At 39.0% G+C, this 15,769-nt stretch overlaps 9 protein-coding genes across 9 annotated transcripts; 4 read left to right on the top strand and 5 right to left on the bottom strand.

The window, feature by feature from the left end:
* Positions 1–67: 67 nt before the first annotated feature.
* On the top strand, positions 68–2,212 carry RGD2 (GTPase-activating protein RGD2; the record flags this gene model as incomplete). The annotated part of the gene is made up of 1 exon (XM_056222059.1): positions 68–2,212. The coding sequence occupies one exon, from the start codon at positions 68–70 to the stop codon at positions 2,210–2,212; it is 2,145 nt and encodes a 714-aa protein (XP_056081788.1).
* A 251-nt stretch (positions 2,213–2,463) lies between these two features.
* FMP32 (Fmp32p) lies at positions 2,464–3,087 on the top strand (the record flags this gene model as incomplete). Its single annotated transcript, XM_056222060.1, has 1 exon — positions 2,464–3,087. One exon carries the CDS (start codon positions 2,464–2,466, stop codon positions 3,085–3,087), a length of 624 nt encoding a protein of 207 aa, XP_056081789.1.
* Positions 3,088–3,235: 148 nt separating this feature from the next.
* Positions 3,236–4,000, bottom strand: SEC53 (phosphomannomutase SEC53; the record flags this gene model as incomplete). Its single annotated transcript, XM_056222061.1, has 1 exon — positions 3,236–4,000. One exon carries the CDS (start codon positions 3,998–4,000, stop codon positions 3,236–3,238), a length of 765 nt encoding a protein of 254 aa, XP_056081790.1.
* Positions 4,001–4,261: 261 nt separating this feature from the next.
* Positions 4,262–5,170, bottom strand: OTU1 (ubiquitin-specific protease OTU1; the record flags this gene model as incomplete). The annotated part of the gene is made up of 1 exon (XM_056222062.1): positions 4,262–5,170. One exon carries the CDS (start codon positions 5,168–5,170, stop codon positions 4,262–4,264), a length of 909 nt encoding a protein of 302 aa, XP_056081791.1.
* Positions 5,171–5,327: 157 nt separating this feature from the next.
* LAM5 (Lam5p) lies at positions 5,328–7,352 on the bottom strand (the record flags this gene model as incomplete). Its single annotated transcript, XM_056222063.1, has 1 exon — positions 5,328–7,352. One exon carries the CDS (start codon positions 7,350–7,352, stop codon positions 5,328–5,330), a length of 2,025 nt encoding a protein of 674 aa, XP_056081792.1.
* A 1,408-nt stretch (positions 7,353–8,760) lies between these two features.
* FET5 (ferroxidase FET5) lies at positions 8,761–10,632 on the top strand (the record flags this gene model as incomplete). The annotated part of the gene is made up of 1 exon (XM_056222065.1): positions 8,761–10,632. One exon carries the CDS (start codon positions 8,761–8,763, stop codon positions 10,630–10,632), a length of 1,872 nt encoding a protein of 623 aa, XP_056081793.1.
* Positions 10,633–10,962: 330 nt separating this feature from the next.
* On the top strand, positions 10,963–12,585 carry SMKI06G0240 (uncharacterized protein; the record flags this gene model as incomplete). Its single annotated transcript, XM_056222066.1, has 1 exon — positions 10,963–12,585. One exon carries the CDS (start codon positions 10,963–10,965, stop codon positions 12,583–12,585), a length of 1,623 nt encoding a protein of 540 aa, XP_056081794.1.
* A 288-nt stretch (positions 12,586–12,873) lies between these two features.
* Positions 12,874–14,286, bottom strand: ACT1 (actin; the record flags this gene model as incomplete). The annotated part of the gene is made up of 2 exons (XM_056222067.1): positions 12,874–13,991; positions 14,277–14,286. 2 exons carry the CDS (start codon positions 14,284–14,286, stop codon positions 12,874–12,876), a joined length of 1,128 nt encoding a protein of 375 aa, XP_056081795.1.
* Positions 14,287–14,949: 663 nt separating this feature from the next.
* YPT1 (Rab family GTPase YPT1) lies at positions 14,950–15,570 on the bottom strand (the record flags this gene model as incomplete). The annotated part of the gene is made up of 1 exon (XM_056222068.1): positions 14,950–15,570. One exon carries the CDS (start codon positions 15,568–15,570, stop codon positions 14,950–14,952), a length of 621 nt encoding a protein of 206 aa, XP_056081796.1.
* Between the last annotated feature and the right edge of the window lie 199 nt (positions 15,571–15,769).

Genomic DNA, 15,769 nt, shown 5'->3' on the forward strand with positions numbered 1-15,769 from the left:
GGAATATTATGAAACAGCAGTAGCATTTAAGTAATATTGTACTCTTAGAGCATACCGACAAGTGAGCATGCTATCATTCTGTGACTATTTTTGGTCTGAAGACCTCGTCTCTGGTCTAGAGGTGCTTTTTGATAGGTTGTACCATGGTTGTGAACAATGCGACTTGTTCATTCAAGTATTTGCATCAAGAATGCAATTTGAAGTCAGTCACGGAAGGCAGCTCTTTGGCATAGAAGCAGGTATGGACAACTTAAAGGTGGTGCAAGAAGACGAGCATGAAGGTGTAACCGTCTCAAGGGCCTTGAGAGGAATCTTACAGGAGATATCTCAAGAAGGGACGCATCACTTGACAATAGCGTCGAACATAGAAAGTTTGGTGCTACAACCATTCAGTAAGTGGTGCGTTGAACATAGAGAAAGGATCCAGTATTCCGAGAAGACTTTGCTAGCCAATGTGAACAATTTCAGGAAGTCTAAGAAATATGTCAGTAAGCTGGAAAAGGAGTATTTTAATAAATGTAGGCAGTTGGAAGAATTTAAAAGAACTCATTTCAACGAGGATGAGCTAGCTAACGCTATGGAATCATTGAAAATACAAAACAAATACGAAGAAGATGTGGCTAGGGAAAAGGATCATCAATTTTTCAAAAGAATAGCAGGAATGGATTTTGATTACAAAACCATGAAAGAAACTCTTCAACTACTATTGACCAAACTGCCCAAAACGGACTACAAACTACCTCTTATCAGTTATTCTCTGAGCAACACCAATAATGGTGGCGAGATAACAAAGTTTCTGCTTGACCACATGTCATTAAAGGATACCGACCAAGCTGAAACGTTTGGCCAAGATTTGTTGGATTTGGGATTTTTAAAATATTGTAATGGTGTTGGTAATACCTTTGTGAACTCCAAAAAATTCCAATATCAATGGAAGAATACCGCCTACATGTTTGCCATTGTGCCAATGCCTGGTTCGGAAGACTCTGTTGTTGGTGAATCTTTAGTATCTCGGTTTAATAACTGGGACGGCTCATCCGCTAGGGAAATGACTCAGTCGAAGATCGATAATGGCCAAGTAGCTACAAAAATTCAGGCTCCCCATATCTCCGATAGTGAAAAGACGCTTTTTAGAATGATGAACGCGCTTACTACGTCAGACAAGAAATACTACCAGGAATGTTTCAAGATGGATGCTTTGAGATGCTCTATTGAGGAGTTATTGATTGATCACTTGTCGTTTATGGAAAAATGTGAGTCTGATAGATTGAATGCAATCAAGAAAGCAACGTTAGATTTTTGTTCCACTTTAGGTAATAAGATTTCTTCATTAAAATTGTGTGTAGATAAAATGCTTAAGCTAGAAAACGAAATCGATCCCAGTGCGGATCTTTTGCAACTTTTAGTCAAGTACAAGACGGGTAGTTTCAAACCTCAAGCCATTGTTTATAATAATTACTACAATCCTGGCTCATTTCAAAACTTTGGCGTTGATTTAGAGACTCGCTGTAGACTAGACAAGAAAATTGTTCCGTTGATCATTTCGTCGATATTTTCTTATATGGATAGGACGTATCCTGATTTACCTAGTGATAAAGTAAGGATATCGATTTGGACTGATTCAGTGAAACTAAGTTCAACACATCAACTTCGAAATCTTTTGAACAAACAACAATTTTACAACGAAGGAGAAGTGTTTGATATACTCTCTAATTCCAAATTGGAACCAAGTACAATTGCCAGTGTTGTTAAAATTTACCTATTAGAATTACCGGATCCACTGATCCCTAATGACGTATCGGATATTCTTCGGGTACTTTATCTCGATTATCCACCTTTAGCTGAAGCCCCATTAGACAATTCCATTTCACTCTCAGGGAATCAACAGGATGACGAAAGTGAAGAAAGCTTGGATACTAAGAGAATAAGAGGCCTTTATACAACTTTGTCTTCTCTAAGCAAACCACATATAGCGACACTAGACGCTATTACCACACATTTTTACAGACTGATTAAAATTTTAAAAATGGGCCAAAACGGCAATGAAGTAGCTGATGAGTTTACAGTATCTATTTCACAAGAATTTGCCAATTGTATTATCCAATCAAAGATAACAGATGATAATGAAATTGGTTTCAAGATATTCTATGATCTACTGACACATAAGAAACAAATTTTTCACGAGTTAAAAAGACAAAATTCAAAAAAGTAGACATATTACAATATAGTCATGTGTACCACTTTATATAGAATCTAATCTATTCATTGTCTTTCTTGTACTACAGTAAGCTTTTTGTTTGCAGTTTTTCATAAGAGATGCAATTTCTTGCATTATAGCTTGCTATGGATAGTATACGAAGAAAAGGAAGTAGAGAAAAAAAATAGGATGTAGAACTAATAGATCTGCAAGATACCATTACAAGTAAACACGGTAAGCAAAGCGAAGTAAAATCGGCAATAAAAATGCTAAAGCGTATTGTTGGATTACCTACAAGACGCTACTTCCACAGAACTTCCTTTTTACTAGGTGGTGATTTCGAAACTGTTCATATTCCCAATACAAATCATTTCAAAGATTTATTAATAGAAAAAGGTAAATTTCAAAAGGATCAGGCAACGACAATAGTAGAGATAATGACAGATGCTATTAGAGGCGGGGTGAGTCATGTTTCTCAGGATCTGGCAAAGAGAGAGAAATTAACGCAACTTAGCTACCAGCAACGTGTTGATTTTGCGAAATTGAGAGATCAGCTCTTGAGTGCTGATAGAAGCGAATTTCATAATATACAAAACGAATATGAAAGTGTGAAAAACGATTTAGAGAAATTAAGAAACAAACTAAGGGAAGAAATAACTAAAACCAATGCAGGTTTTAAATTAGATTTGTCCTTAGAGAAAGGCAGAATTAGAGAAGAAAGTAGTCACCATGATTTGCAAATAAAAGAGATTGATACCAAAATTGAGCAAGAAGTGACTAACATGAAGATGCAGATTGATTCTGTAAAGACCCAGGTTATGCAATGGCTGATAGGTGTTTGTACAGGTACGTTTGCGCTTGTACTAGCATACATGAGATTATTAACATAGTAGCCCCTATCTCAGAAGATTGCACCTTTATTTTGTAAAACGCAGTTCAGTAAAAGTACACATTCAATAACATAGTAAGAGTATATTTATTTATATAATAAGCAACTAACAATAAAAACCATAAACATACAGCATCCTGGAAAAGACACTATAAGCTGAAGAGTTCTGTTAGAATTCTGACGGTGTCATCAGGAGATTGTACTGAATGTCCAATAGTTCTTTCATCAGCAAAAATTTCATAATCGTTACCACCGACCATTGTCTTGTCACCAAAGAAATGAATTTCCTTGAAACCATCTTTTTCAACGTGTTGCAAACAGTAGGTCTTATCCCAACCAGCGGGGAATACGTCGAAAGAAATTTGACCACCAATGGAGAAAGTCAAACCGTAGTCTGGAAATTCCTTCTTTAGAGCCTCAACGAATTTAGCTCTGACTTGGTGTTCTTTATCATACTTTTCAAATTCATTTCTTTCTTCAGTGGAAGCGTTTCTACCAATTGGGGAAACGTTGATCATACCATTTCTAAATTCTAAGAAAGTACCTCTTCTCTTTGGTAAATCAATTTCAGATAAGTATCTCAAAATGAAAACGGCCAGCTTATTGTATTTTTCTTCACCAAGCCAATTGATAAAGGATTGAGAAGCCAATTCCTTACCCAATCTGTAGGCGGTCAAACCATTTTCAGAAAAGGAGTAGTCAAACTCATCCAAAACATTTGGACCTAGTTGTTCTAACTGTTTGCTCAAGTCAGAACCACCGACAAAACCGATACAGCACTTGTTTCTCAATTTTGACAAAGTGCTTCTAACTTCATCAGAAACAGTTAATCTGGCTGGGGTCAAAGTACCATCAACGTCGAATAAAACCAAAGTTTCTGGTTTTTCCTTGTAAGCAAATTCAGCGACACTCATTATGGTGGTTATATTAGTAAGTGGATAAAAAGAGGAAGGAGGTAGTAGGGAAACTGTCGATTAATTATTCGTCAGAGAATTTCTCACCTTGCTAAAGGAAAACAAACAACATAATCTGAAAAGAATATGTGAAAAGAACACGTAAAAAACAGTACTGTTAATATATTTCATTTTTTTTTTCATCAACGAGAAAAAGAATGCATTATCAACTTTTTCGTGTCTCATGACGATTATACCGATAAACGCCAAATGTATATTTCATTATTTATTCTGGCCAAAATCAACGTGTCCCGTAGATTCTGCGTGCCTAGCAACCTCTCTCTCACCTACAAAGGCCATTTGACATGTGTTGCATTTAATCTGGGCCTTGTGAGTGTTGAAGGAATAGCCAGTTTGCTTCAAATTTGAGGCGAGTTGCAAAGCTGCTGTAAGAACATCATCTGATTCCGGCTGGTTCTTCTTGTCGAAAACAGTTTTAAGTTCGTTCATGGCCAAGGAGTCATAATGAATTCCATTGAACAGAATCAAAATGTAATTATCGAACTTGTCCTCATTGAACTTTTCAATCTTGACAGCATCAATGTCCACTACATAAATGGCTACTGCAAGAGCATCAGATATGATACCGATCTCGATGGCTCCACCCCATGACTCCATTTTCAATATCCATCGCGCATATTCCTGGTTAGGTTTATCCAATATAGCGTCACTGAATTTGACGGGGTTATCCAAGATCTCCTTGGAAACCATCTCTCTAAGGGCACGAACATTATCTTGTTTAAAGATACCATAGGCAATAGCATGGAAAAGGCATGAGTTATCGTCAGGAACGGGATGAACTGATAAAACGTCTTTTCCATTGCCACCAATGGACATTTCCGTGTTTTTTAACACCCTCTTTGGTTTGGGCTGTGGTGGTGACATCCTGAAGTTTTCGTTATTATCGCAGGTCTCCAATATGACCTTCTCGCCAGAGTTAATACCCAAATCGTCCAGCTGAGTTTGTCTCAAGGTAGCGCCTTCCTGTTGCAAATCAATCTTTTGAGGGGGGTATCCAAACCTCAACGTTTTAACATCTAAACCGGTTTGTTCAATGAGGTCACTCACTGTCGCATCCTGTTTCAAAGTAACGATCTGATTAATCCCTGGTCCAGTAACTTTCAGTTTCATCTTGGAATTTTATTATGTTGGGTCTCTTCTTCGATTTTGTCTTTTCTTCAAAAGAAAAAGTTGCTATTTGCCACTGAAATCGGCTTGTTTCGCCCTTCATTATTATTAAGTAACATTGCCCTATAGAAATGATATATAGTTGTGGTAAAAAAAAAGGTCACAACTTCAATTCCACCGATTGCAACTTCACCAGTTGATGTAATGAAGCGGCAATCGACCGTATATAGAGTAGATTCAGCAGTAGCAACAGAATCACGATCAAGAATAGCAATAGCCACGTTTCCGTGGTAACCTTCAGGCCTTTGGCCTCTGAAACGGCAGGTTTCGCAGCTAAGACCTCTCTTGGTTGTTCAAGATTAACCTCCTTCAATTCCTCTTCCGCTTCTTCTTTCTCTTGCTTTTCATCCTCCTTGCTAACAGTAATTTGGCATTCTTCAACATTGCGTTTAACAAATTTGGAGAGAATACGTTCCATTAATTGCACTGCCTCCAATTGACCATTCTTGCAACCATTCTCAACCATACCTTTAATCCAACTGGAGCCAGTCCATTCCACCCAAAAGGATACTCGTAATAGACATGTTATCTCGCTGTTCCAACGGATTAGATATCTTGTCTTAGTCGAGAAACTACCACCACTGGGCACGTTTGGGGTGCGTATACTACTGATGATTTCATAGTACGTATCAGGGTCCTTTTTTTTTATTTCTTCAGCAACATAACACGTTGTAGACTTGGGTCCTGCAGGAAAATGCAACGCCTTTTCGTAAGAATACTCTCTTTTCAATGTTACGGGAGATTCATGAATGCTCGTGAAATTTGGAACCTTGGTGATTTGAGAACCCTCTTGGCCCAGCAAAAAATCTAGAAGAAACTCGTTCTCTTCCGAGTTGAACATAATTTCGAAGAGTATACCAGGTGCACAATTGAATGGCACTTCCTTGAGCACAAATTCGTTGCTAGCCATCTGTTCAGCTGGGAAGCTTGTGGAATGATGATATAGGGGACCTTCATACTGGTACGCTGAATCAGCACGCAGTTTATATGCTTTTTTGTTCCCCTTATCCAGTAAGTAACCCTTACTCTTAGGGGTGGTCTCACTAGTATTGTTATTGTCATCATAGTCGTAATTAGTGTCCTTATCATTAGCATCTTTGCCATCACTTTCCTCATCGATGGAGTTTATTGCATTATCAATTTCTTTACCGTTACCAGATTTTTCGTTTGTAGTATTGAAGCTTTCGCTGGCCATGTCATTCTGTAACAAGGTTCTGGACCACACCTCTTTCATCAATCCAAATGCAGTGTCCCTGGATATAAATCCATTGAACAAAGTTTTGCCCATCTTTGTTTCAATGGATATGGCGCTGGGGAATAACCCAGCGGCAGACGTCTTTTCCATAAACGTGATATCTTCGAAGGCAATCAGCACTTTAGCAATCCAACCAAGAATGTTAGAGTTGAAGCAAAGATGTGTTTCCGTTATATATAGTTTCCCCTGGTAGAGCAATTCTCTGTTGAGCCCACAATTAAAATCATCCAGCAATCTATCATCTTTGGGAACGGACTTGAAGGTTTCATGGAAGTCTTTGTTTCTTTGCTCAGACGCATAGTGATAAGGGGTGTCCATGTAACGTTCTTCCACAAACCGTTTATGATCATAAATGTCCTCTTTCATTTGAGAAGGGTTGCGCCTCGTCTTGACTTCATCAGGCTTTTCCACTTGCTGTAAGGGTGAGTCTATTTCAGCCATTGTAGCATTACTGATGCGGCGACTTGATCTTCTTTTGGACCCTACAGATGGCTCTCTTCTATGTGATATGATGTTTGGTTGCGACACTGGTGAAGTAGGGGTACTTGATCTAGAAACCGGGGATTGTACGTTTGACTTAAACGAAGAGATCATCCCGCTAAAGAACGAAGACGTCGAAGAAGCCCTTGATTGATCATGTTTAATTTCTGTGGACTGTTCATCAGTGGCACTAGGGTTCGTAATCACCATCAGATTCTTGCGTGCGTCACTGTTTTCTGTATTTAGAGGCACATCTTGGAATGATTCAACTTCAGCACCGCTAGCATTATCATCGTTACTTGTATGTTCAAAGGGAGGACCCAATTGCTTCACAGAATCAGTAGTATCCTCATTGTCGGATACGGGCTCCCAGTTATCTACATCCGACATAATCACTAATCTTTCTGTTTAGTTGCCTTCTTTACCCTTTTCCTTGATAGGGGAATAGTTTAGTGTTTTATTATAATTGTCCAGCTGAATAATGAAAAAAGGCTAGAGTAAGACGTCCCCCTATTCAACGGCACGCGATCTTCCTGAAATGTGATATAAGCAAGCATTCCCATTGTGAGTAACAAGGTGGGTTGGAATGATTGATCCTAGGGCCTGATCTCCAGTCAGCATAATGCTGAAAGCTATCAGACTCATAGAACCGAAGAAGATAGTAATTCAAGAAATTCCTAAGCCCAAGATCATGACGCTTCACAGGAAGACAGTACGAGTGAAGGCCACTGGTATCTGCGTATCAGACACATATAACCACACAGGTGGCGAAGTTGCACGAGACAGGATTGAGAGGACAATGACTATAGGCCCACGGATCCAGCAGTTTCGTCATCAAGGTTGATAAAACGTGTCGCCAATATTGTTTAGGGGCGATGCAATAGATCCTCGTATTCCAATAGATACATCAAATATTTTTGGTTAGGATACTATAGTTTGGGGGGCTTAATATGCCATTTACTTGTGTCACCACCCAGTAACAGTATGTTTTGTGAAGAACTTGTGGTTGACGTGGCACGCTTACACATTGTGCCGTAGGTGGAGTTTGAGCAAGGACCTTTCACTGAGCAATTATTGGTGGTTGTACACGCAGTGAGGTTGTGTCAGGTAAAGTTTGGCAACCGCGCTGTACTCATTGGTGTGGGAACCATTTGTCTGCTAGTGTGTTCAGTGGTCAGTACTGAGGGAGTTTTGTATTAAGCAACTGGTATTCATGAACACACATAACTTCAAGAGAGAAAGTGAGCAGTTTAGTGCTATCAAGGTTTATAAACTCCACCGAATGCAGCTATGACTAGGAAAGGAACGGGTTCTTGGATGTTGCGTTTGAATGCCCAGGTACTCAAAAGAGCGTTAAGGAAGACCTGAGATGTGAAAAGAACGATGGAACCGCCGTTCAGATTGGCATGCATCCTTTAGATGAGAATTGGAGGATCTCCCCCTCAACGAGATTCTCTGGAAAGATTATGTATAAAGGGCCGCCTGGACATTATAGAGATGACCACTCGCTCGCTATCAATGTGGATAAGACTATTACTGATCGGTTCCTTTCGAGAGACCAACCCTATACGTTCCTATTCCTGAAAAGATAGGCAGGGTATTTGTGGAGTATTAAATAATACTTAAATATCCTTATTTTCCTTTATCATTTTGTCGTTTATATATTCTGTCTGCACCCTATTTCGCTATATGCAATCTTTTATTCTATATTATTTTATTTAGAACACAAAAAATAATAAGTAGAAAAGAAGGTCTCACGTAAAAGAAAAAAGAGGCAAACAGGAGAAGACAAGGAATGATGTTGTTGTACTCATTGGTGTGGTCGATATTGGCCGCAAATTTTGCTGTGGCAAAAACACATAGGTTGAATTATACCGCTTCCTGGGTGAAAGCTAATCCTGATGGTTTGCATGAAAAGAGGATGATTGGATTCAATGGCGAATGGCCACTTCCAGATATCCACGTTGAAAAAGGAGACCGCGTTGAGCTTTATTTGACCAACGGCTTTCAAGACGAGACTGCAACCTCTTTACATTTTCATGGTCTTTTCCATAATACCAGTGTAGGAAACCAACTCCAAATGGACGGTCCTTCTATGGTAACACAATGTCCCATCATTCCTGGACAGACATATTTGTACAATTTTACAGTTCCAGAGCAAGTGGGAACATTTTGGTATCATGCACATATGGGTGCTCAGTATGGTGATGGTATGAGGGGTGCATTTATCATCCACGATCCGGAAGAGCCTTTTGAATACGATCATGAACGAGTCGTCACTTTATCAGACCATTATCACGAAAATTATAAAGAGATTACTAAAGAATTTCTATCTAGGTATAATCCGACTGGTGCTGAACCTATTCCCCAAAATATCCTTTTCAATAATACAATGAATGTAACGTTGGATTTTACACCCGGTGAAACTTATCTTTTCAGGTTCCTGAACATTGGGTTGTTCGTATCCCAGTATATTATTCTCGAGGATCATGAAATGAGCATAGTAGAGGTAGACGGAATTTACGTAAAACCAAACATCACTAATTCGATCTATCTTTCTGCGGGCCAAAGAATGAGTGTGTTAATCAAAGCAAAAGATAAAATGCCCACAAAGAACTACGCCATGATGCAAATAGTGGACGAAACAATGCTTGATGTTGTCCCACCAGAGCTACAACTCAACCAAACTATACAAATGAGATATGGTAAATCATTGCCGAAGGCACGTGCATTGAATATTGACGATTGCGATTTGAACCGTGCCACGAATGACTTTTACTTGAAACCATTGATCGAAAGGGATTTACTCTCTCACTACGACCATCAAATCGTCATGGACGTGAGAATGGTTAATTTGGGTGATGGGGTGAAGTACGCGTTTTTCAATAACATCACCTACGTCACACCAAAGGTCCCCACTTTGACGACATTACTTACCTCAGGAAAGCTTGCGCTGGATTCCAGAATTTATGGTGATAACATCAATGCACAATTCCTAAAACATAATGATATCATAGAAGTTGTTCTTAACAATTATGATTCAGGCAGGCATCCCTTCCATTTGCACGGTCATAATTTTCAAATAGTGCAGAAATCGCCTGGGTTCCATGTTGGTGAAGATTATGACGAATCGGAGCAGGATCGAATGACCGTTCCTTATGACGAATCTGCCCCATTACAGCCGTTTCCTGAAAGGCCAATGGTGAGAGACACTGTAGTTTTAGAACCCAGTGGACATGTCGTACTAAGATTCAGAGCAGACAATCCCGGTGTTTGGTATTTCCATTGTCATGTTGATTGGCACCTACAACAAGGTTTAGCCTCAATTTTCATTGAGGCACCTACTGTGCTACAAGAAAGGGAAAAGCTTAATGAGAACTATTTAAATATTTGTAAATCAGCCGGTATTCCTGTTGTTGGTAACGCTGCGGGTCACTCAGATGATTGGTTTAACCTAAATGGATTGCCCAAACAGCCTAAACCATTGCCCAAAGGATTTACTACCGAAGGGTATTTGGCTTTGATTGTTTCTACTGTTATTGGTATCTGGGGATTGTATTCAATTGCTAGGTATGGTATTGGTGAGGTTATTCCCAACGATGAAAAAGTGTACCACTCGCTAAGGGAAATTTTGGCTGAAAATAACATGGAAATTCCTCGCAGTCAGTAAAACAAGAATGATATAAAAGAAAGAAAAAAAAAAATCTATATTCATACTGATAATTCGCCATTCTAAAAAAACTAGTACTGTAAATACTGCCTACTGTTGGGGTTTTCATTTGTTCATTTTGTTCCCTATATAAAATTCATTAAGTACTCAAGTTCATTGCTTTTTTTTTTTTTTTTTTTGTTCTGCATCTGGCGTTGTGACGTTTTGGATAAACGTCACAAAAAAAGATAAAAAATCAAGAAACTACTACTTCAGTGAAAGTATTAAGAAAAAAAATAAGGAAAGATAGAAAGTACAGGGACATTCATTATTCCAAGAATATAAGATACAATGAAAGCACTGAAAGCTATCGTTTGGAGACTCCCCAAGATGCCGAAAGTCAAAATTGCGAAATCTTACGAAGTCGCTAAAATCACGGCAATATTAACGCTAGTAGGATTTATAATGGGTCTTGAAGTGCCGTCATTAGCAACTTTTCTCACAAACAAAACATTCAACGAATATTTCAGGTATCCAACGCCATTACAACAAGGTTTACTCATGGGGTCCACTCCCCTGGGTGGTATCATAGGATGTTTGATCTACTGCGCGATGAATGATAGGTTCAGTAGAATTTACCAATTTCAAACGGGAATAATAATTTGGAATGTGGTTACATTGCTGAATTTCTTTATTTGGAACATATTGGGTTTACTGATTTGTCGTATGATCAAGGGTATGATACTTGGAAATTTTTCAATTTTGGTAGCTTCCTACGCCAATGAAGTTATTCCTCGCGGCAAACGTGGCAGTACAATGAGTTACATTCAGTTGTGTTTAACTGCCGGAATTCTTGTTATGCATTATTTGTGCATTGCACTGAGTTTATGGGATTCTCATTTTGCGTTCCGTATAGCATGGTGCATAGGGATTGTTCCTGGAATAGTGTTCTGGGTGGCTAGTTGTGCTCTACCTGAATCTTATCATTGGCTAGTATTGCACGGAGAGATGAGTAAGGCTCAGGAAATTCAGCACAATTTAGCCAAAAAGTTCAATGAAAGCCAACCAAGAGATGCAGTTCCTGAAATGAGTAAGATTGAATTAGCAGGAGATTTTTGGATTGGAGTTAACGATTTGAATTTTTCCAAAAAATTACCTCGGGGTTCGTTGAAGCCTTTGATTCTTGGAATGACTTTACAGTTATTGATTCAATTTAGTGGCATTAATATCATCCTTGGTTACATCACATATATTTGCGAAATTGTGGGGCTTGAGGGCAATGTGAAACTCTTTACAAGTTCCATACCATATTTCATTAACATGGTTTTGAGCTTGTTGCCTATCACATTCATTGACTACACAAGTAGGAAACTGATCACCCTGTTGGGCGGTTTCCCCATTAGTGGGTTGCTAATTACAATCGGCGTGTTATTTGTCAAATATGGCCAAGATACCACGCCGATCGATGGTAATAAAAGTTTAGTTTGGTCAATTGGAGAAAACCCATTTGTGGGAGGGTGGATTTTGACTCTATGCTTTCTAATTGTTGGAATATTTGCGATGAGTCTTTCTAGTATACCATGGATTTACACGAATGAAATGTTACCGTCGCGGGTAAAAGTTAAAGGGTTTGCTATATGTGTGACGTTTGGATGGTTGGGTAACTTCATATTAACGTTTCTCTGCCCCGTGATGATTGAAACATTGAAAGGCACAACGTTTATAATATTTGGATCTTTAACGTTTATCATATCACTTATCGTTTTGGTTTGGTTCCCAGAGACAAAGGGCATGAGTATGGAAGACATCGATAAATTTTTTGAATTTGAAAACAAAGAAAACACCAATTTGCATGAGGAAAAGAGTATCAAGACACCAAATTCGAATTTCAATATGGGTTCTACAAGGTCTTCTGAAGAAGGAGAATTGCACAAACCAATAAAATTAAAAAGCGACGAAGAGATGATTATATGATACATGGTATTACGGATAAAATACTTTTTTATTACTATAATATAAACATGTAATAATTATTCGTATATATTTCTTTTATTTTGGATCAATTTTTATGAACTTTTCCAAAAGAAGGATGAGATAAACACATTATATCAATGAAAACGTACAAAAATTAAAAAAGTAAGCGTTTCAACACGTTGTTTCCTTAAAAATACTTTATTATTTTTATTTTATTGAGTGGGTGGTTTAAAAAATAGAAATAGAGAGAGAGGTACATACATAAACATACACACACAAAATCAGATATTAGAAACATTTGTGGTGAACGATAGATGGACCACTTTCGTCGTATTCTTGTTTTGAGATCCACATTTGTTGGAAAGTAGTCAAGGAAGCCAAGATAGAACCACCGATCCAGACAGAATACTTTCTTTCTGGAGGAGCAATGATTTTGACTTTCATAGAAGATGGAGCCAGAGCGGTGATTTCCTTTTGCATTCTTTCGGCAATACCTGGGAACATGGTGGTACCACCAGACATGACAATGTTACCGTATAATTCCTTACGGACATCCACATCACACTTCATGATGGAGTTGTAAGTAGTTTGGTCAATACCGGCAGATTCCAAACCCAAGACGGAAGGATGGAACAAAGCTTCTGGGGCTCTGAATCTTTCGTTACCGATGGTGATGACTTGACCATCTGGTAGTTCGTACGATTTCTCAATGGAGGAAGATTGGGCAGCGGTTTGCATTTCTTGTTCGAAGTCCAAAGCGACGTAACATAGCTTTTCCTTAATATCACGGACAATTTCTCTTTCAGCAGTGGTGGAGAAAGAGTAACCACGTTCACTCAAGATCTTCATCAAGTAGTCAGTCAAATCTCTACCGGCCAAATCGATTCTCAAAATAGCGTGAGGTAGAGAGAAACCGGCATAAATTGGAACAACGTGAGTGACACCATCACCGGAATCCAAAACAATACCGGTAGTTCTACCGGAAGAGTACAAGGACAAAACGGCTTGGATGGAGACATAGAAGGCTGGAACGTTGAAAGTTTCAAACATAATCTGAGTCATCTTTTCTCTGTTTGATTTAGGGTTCATTGGAGCTTCAGTCAAAAGAACAGGATGTTCTTCTGGGGCAACTCTCAATTCATTATAGAAGGTATGATGCCAGATCTTTTCCATATCATCCCAGTTAGTGACGATACCGTGTTCAATAGGGTAACGCAAAGTCAAGATACCTCTCTTAGATTGGGCTTCATCACCAACGTAGGAGTCCTTTTGACCCATACCGACCATGATACCTTGGTGTCTTGGTCTACCAACGATAGATGGGAAGACAGCACGAGGAGCGTCATCACCGGCAAAACCGGCTTTACACATACCAGAACCGTTATCAATAACCAAAGCAGCAACCTCTAAACATACAATATAGCAACAAAAAGAAAGCAATAGATGTTAGTATCGAAACTTGATAAAAGTAGCAAATAAAAGAAGAATATCACTTATCACGATTTTTTTTTTTTCCCACATTTCAAGCCCCTATTTTATCCAAATAATATCGTGATAAATATAGATCAGTCAAAACAGGAGGCCTTGAGAGTGAAAAATAAAGGATAATACTAAGAGAAAAACTCTCGAGCAATTGGAACTGTGCAATTCTTCTTACGGAGCAATGCGATGGTGAAAGCGCTAGAACATACCAGAATCCATTGTTAATTCAGTAAATTTTCGATCTTGGGAAGAAAAAAGCAGTAAGCGTGAAAAATCTAAAAGCTGATGTAGTAGAAGATCCTATTCTTTGACAAAGATTGACTTTTTCTTTTCCTTCTTGGTTTGAATAGAAAGGAAGGAAGAATACAAGAGAGAGGAGAAAAGGGAAGATAAAAAGAGAGCGTGATATAAATGAATATATACTAAACAAGAGATTGGGAAGGAAGGATCAAACAGACCCAAAAATATTTCAAAAAGGAGAGAGAAGCGAGTTCGGTTTCAGAACGGTTTATTTATTCAATCCAAGAGGAAGAGGAAGAAAAAGAAGAAGGAAGAAAAAAATTTCAGAAAAAAACGCGTGGCGGGTAAAGAGAAAATGGAAAATGGCAGCCGGGTTATAGAAAATCTTGAAGGTGGAATTATAAAGTTGTTAGGGCATGCAGTAGTTTTCGAGGGTTTCGGCCCATCCGATAAGAAATAATGCAGGGTATTCTAGGGCTTATGTTTGCGGCGGGTAACCATACGTCATTCTTTGGTACCATCGTGTAGTTGCATGTATGTTATCGCGTGTCTTATTTTATTTATTTATTTATTTATTTATATATTTGATGGTTTATTTAGTTAGTATATTATACGTGGTCTGCAAGGTAGAGATGTGCTTCTTCAGCAACAGCCGCCACCGGTGTTAGTCAAACTCTGGCCCTTTAGGTTGACATTGCCTTTGTCCTCTTTCTTCTGGGTGGTTTCGTTCAGGTTCTGTTGCGACATGCTTTCCTTGATCTGTCTAGCCATAGTCAAAAACGCATCCTCGACATTGGTGGAGTCCAAAGCACTGGTCTCTAAGAACGGCATCTTATTCGCGTCAGCGAATTCCTTAGCCACGTCGTACTCGACGACCCGCTTGTCTTTTAGATCGCACTTGTTTCCGACCAACAATTTTAACACTGTTGAGGTGGCATACCGGTCAATTTCTTGCAGCCACATCTTCACGCCGTTGAAGGATTCCTGGTCGGTAACATCATACACAATAATGATCCCGTGCGAACCACGGTAGTATGACGATGTAATAGTACGGAAACGTTCTTGGCCTGCAGTGTCCCAAATTTGCAGCTTTACAGTCTTGCCGTCCAGCTCCACTGTCTTGATCTTGAAGTCTACCCCGATTGTGGAAATGTAATCGTTGGTATACGTGTCATCCGAAAACCTCAAAAGTAGGCAGGATTTCCCGACACCGGAATTCCCGATCAACAGCAGTTTGAAAAGGTAGTCGTACTCGCTATTCATATTTGTGCTTTGTTTGTTTATTAGTCACAACCCGGGCTCGATAATAATGAAATACACCCTCAAAACTAGTGTACTTAATCGCTGAATTTCTTCTGGCTTCTCTTCTTTCTCTTTATTTCCCCCCATGGGCCAAAAAAATAGCGGTATCACGAAAATGGGGCCGGGTCACAATAGACGTGTAGAGTGACCTAGGTGATGC

The sequence above is a fragment of the Saccharomyces mikatae genome (genome assembly GCF_947241705.1).
Source record: "Saccharomyces mikatae IFO 1815 strain IFO1815 genome assembly, chromosome: 6".
Lineage (NCBI taxonomy): Eukaryota > Fungi > Ascomycota > Saccharomycetes > Saccharomycetales > Saccharomycetaceae > Saccharomyces > Saccharomyces mikatae.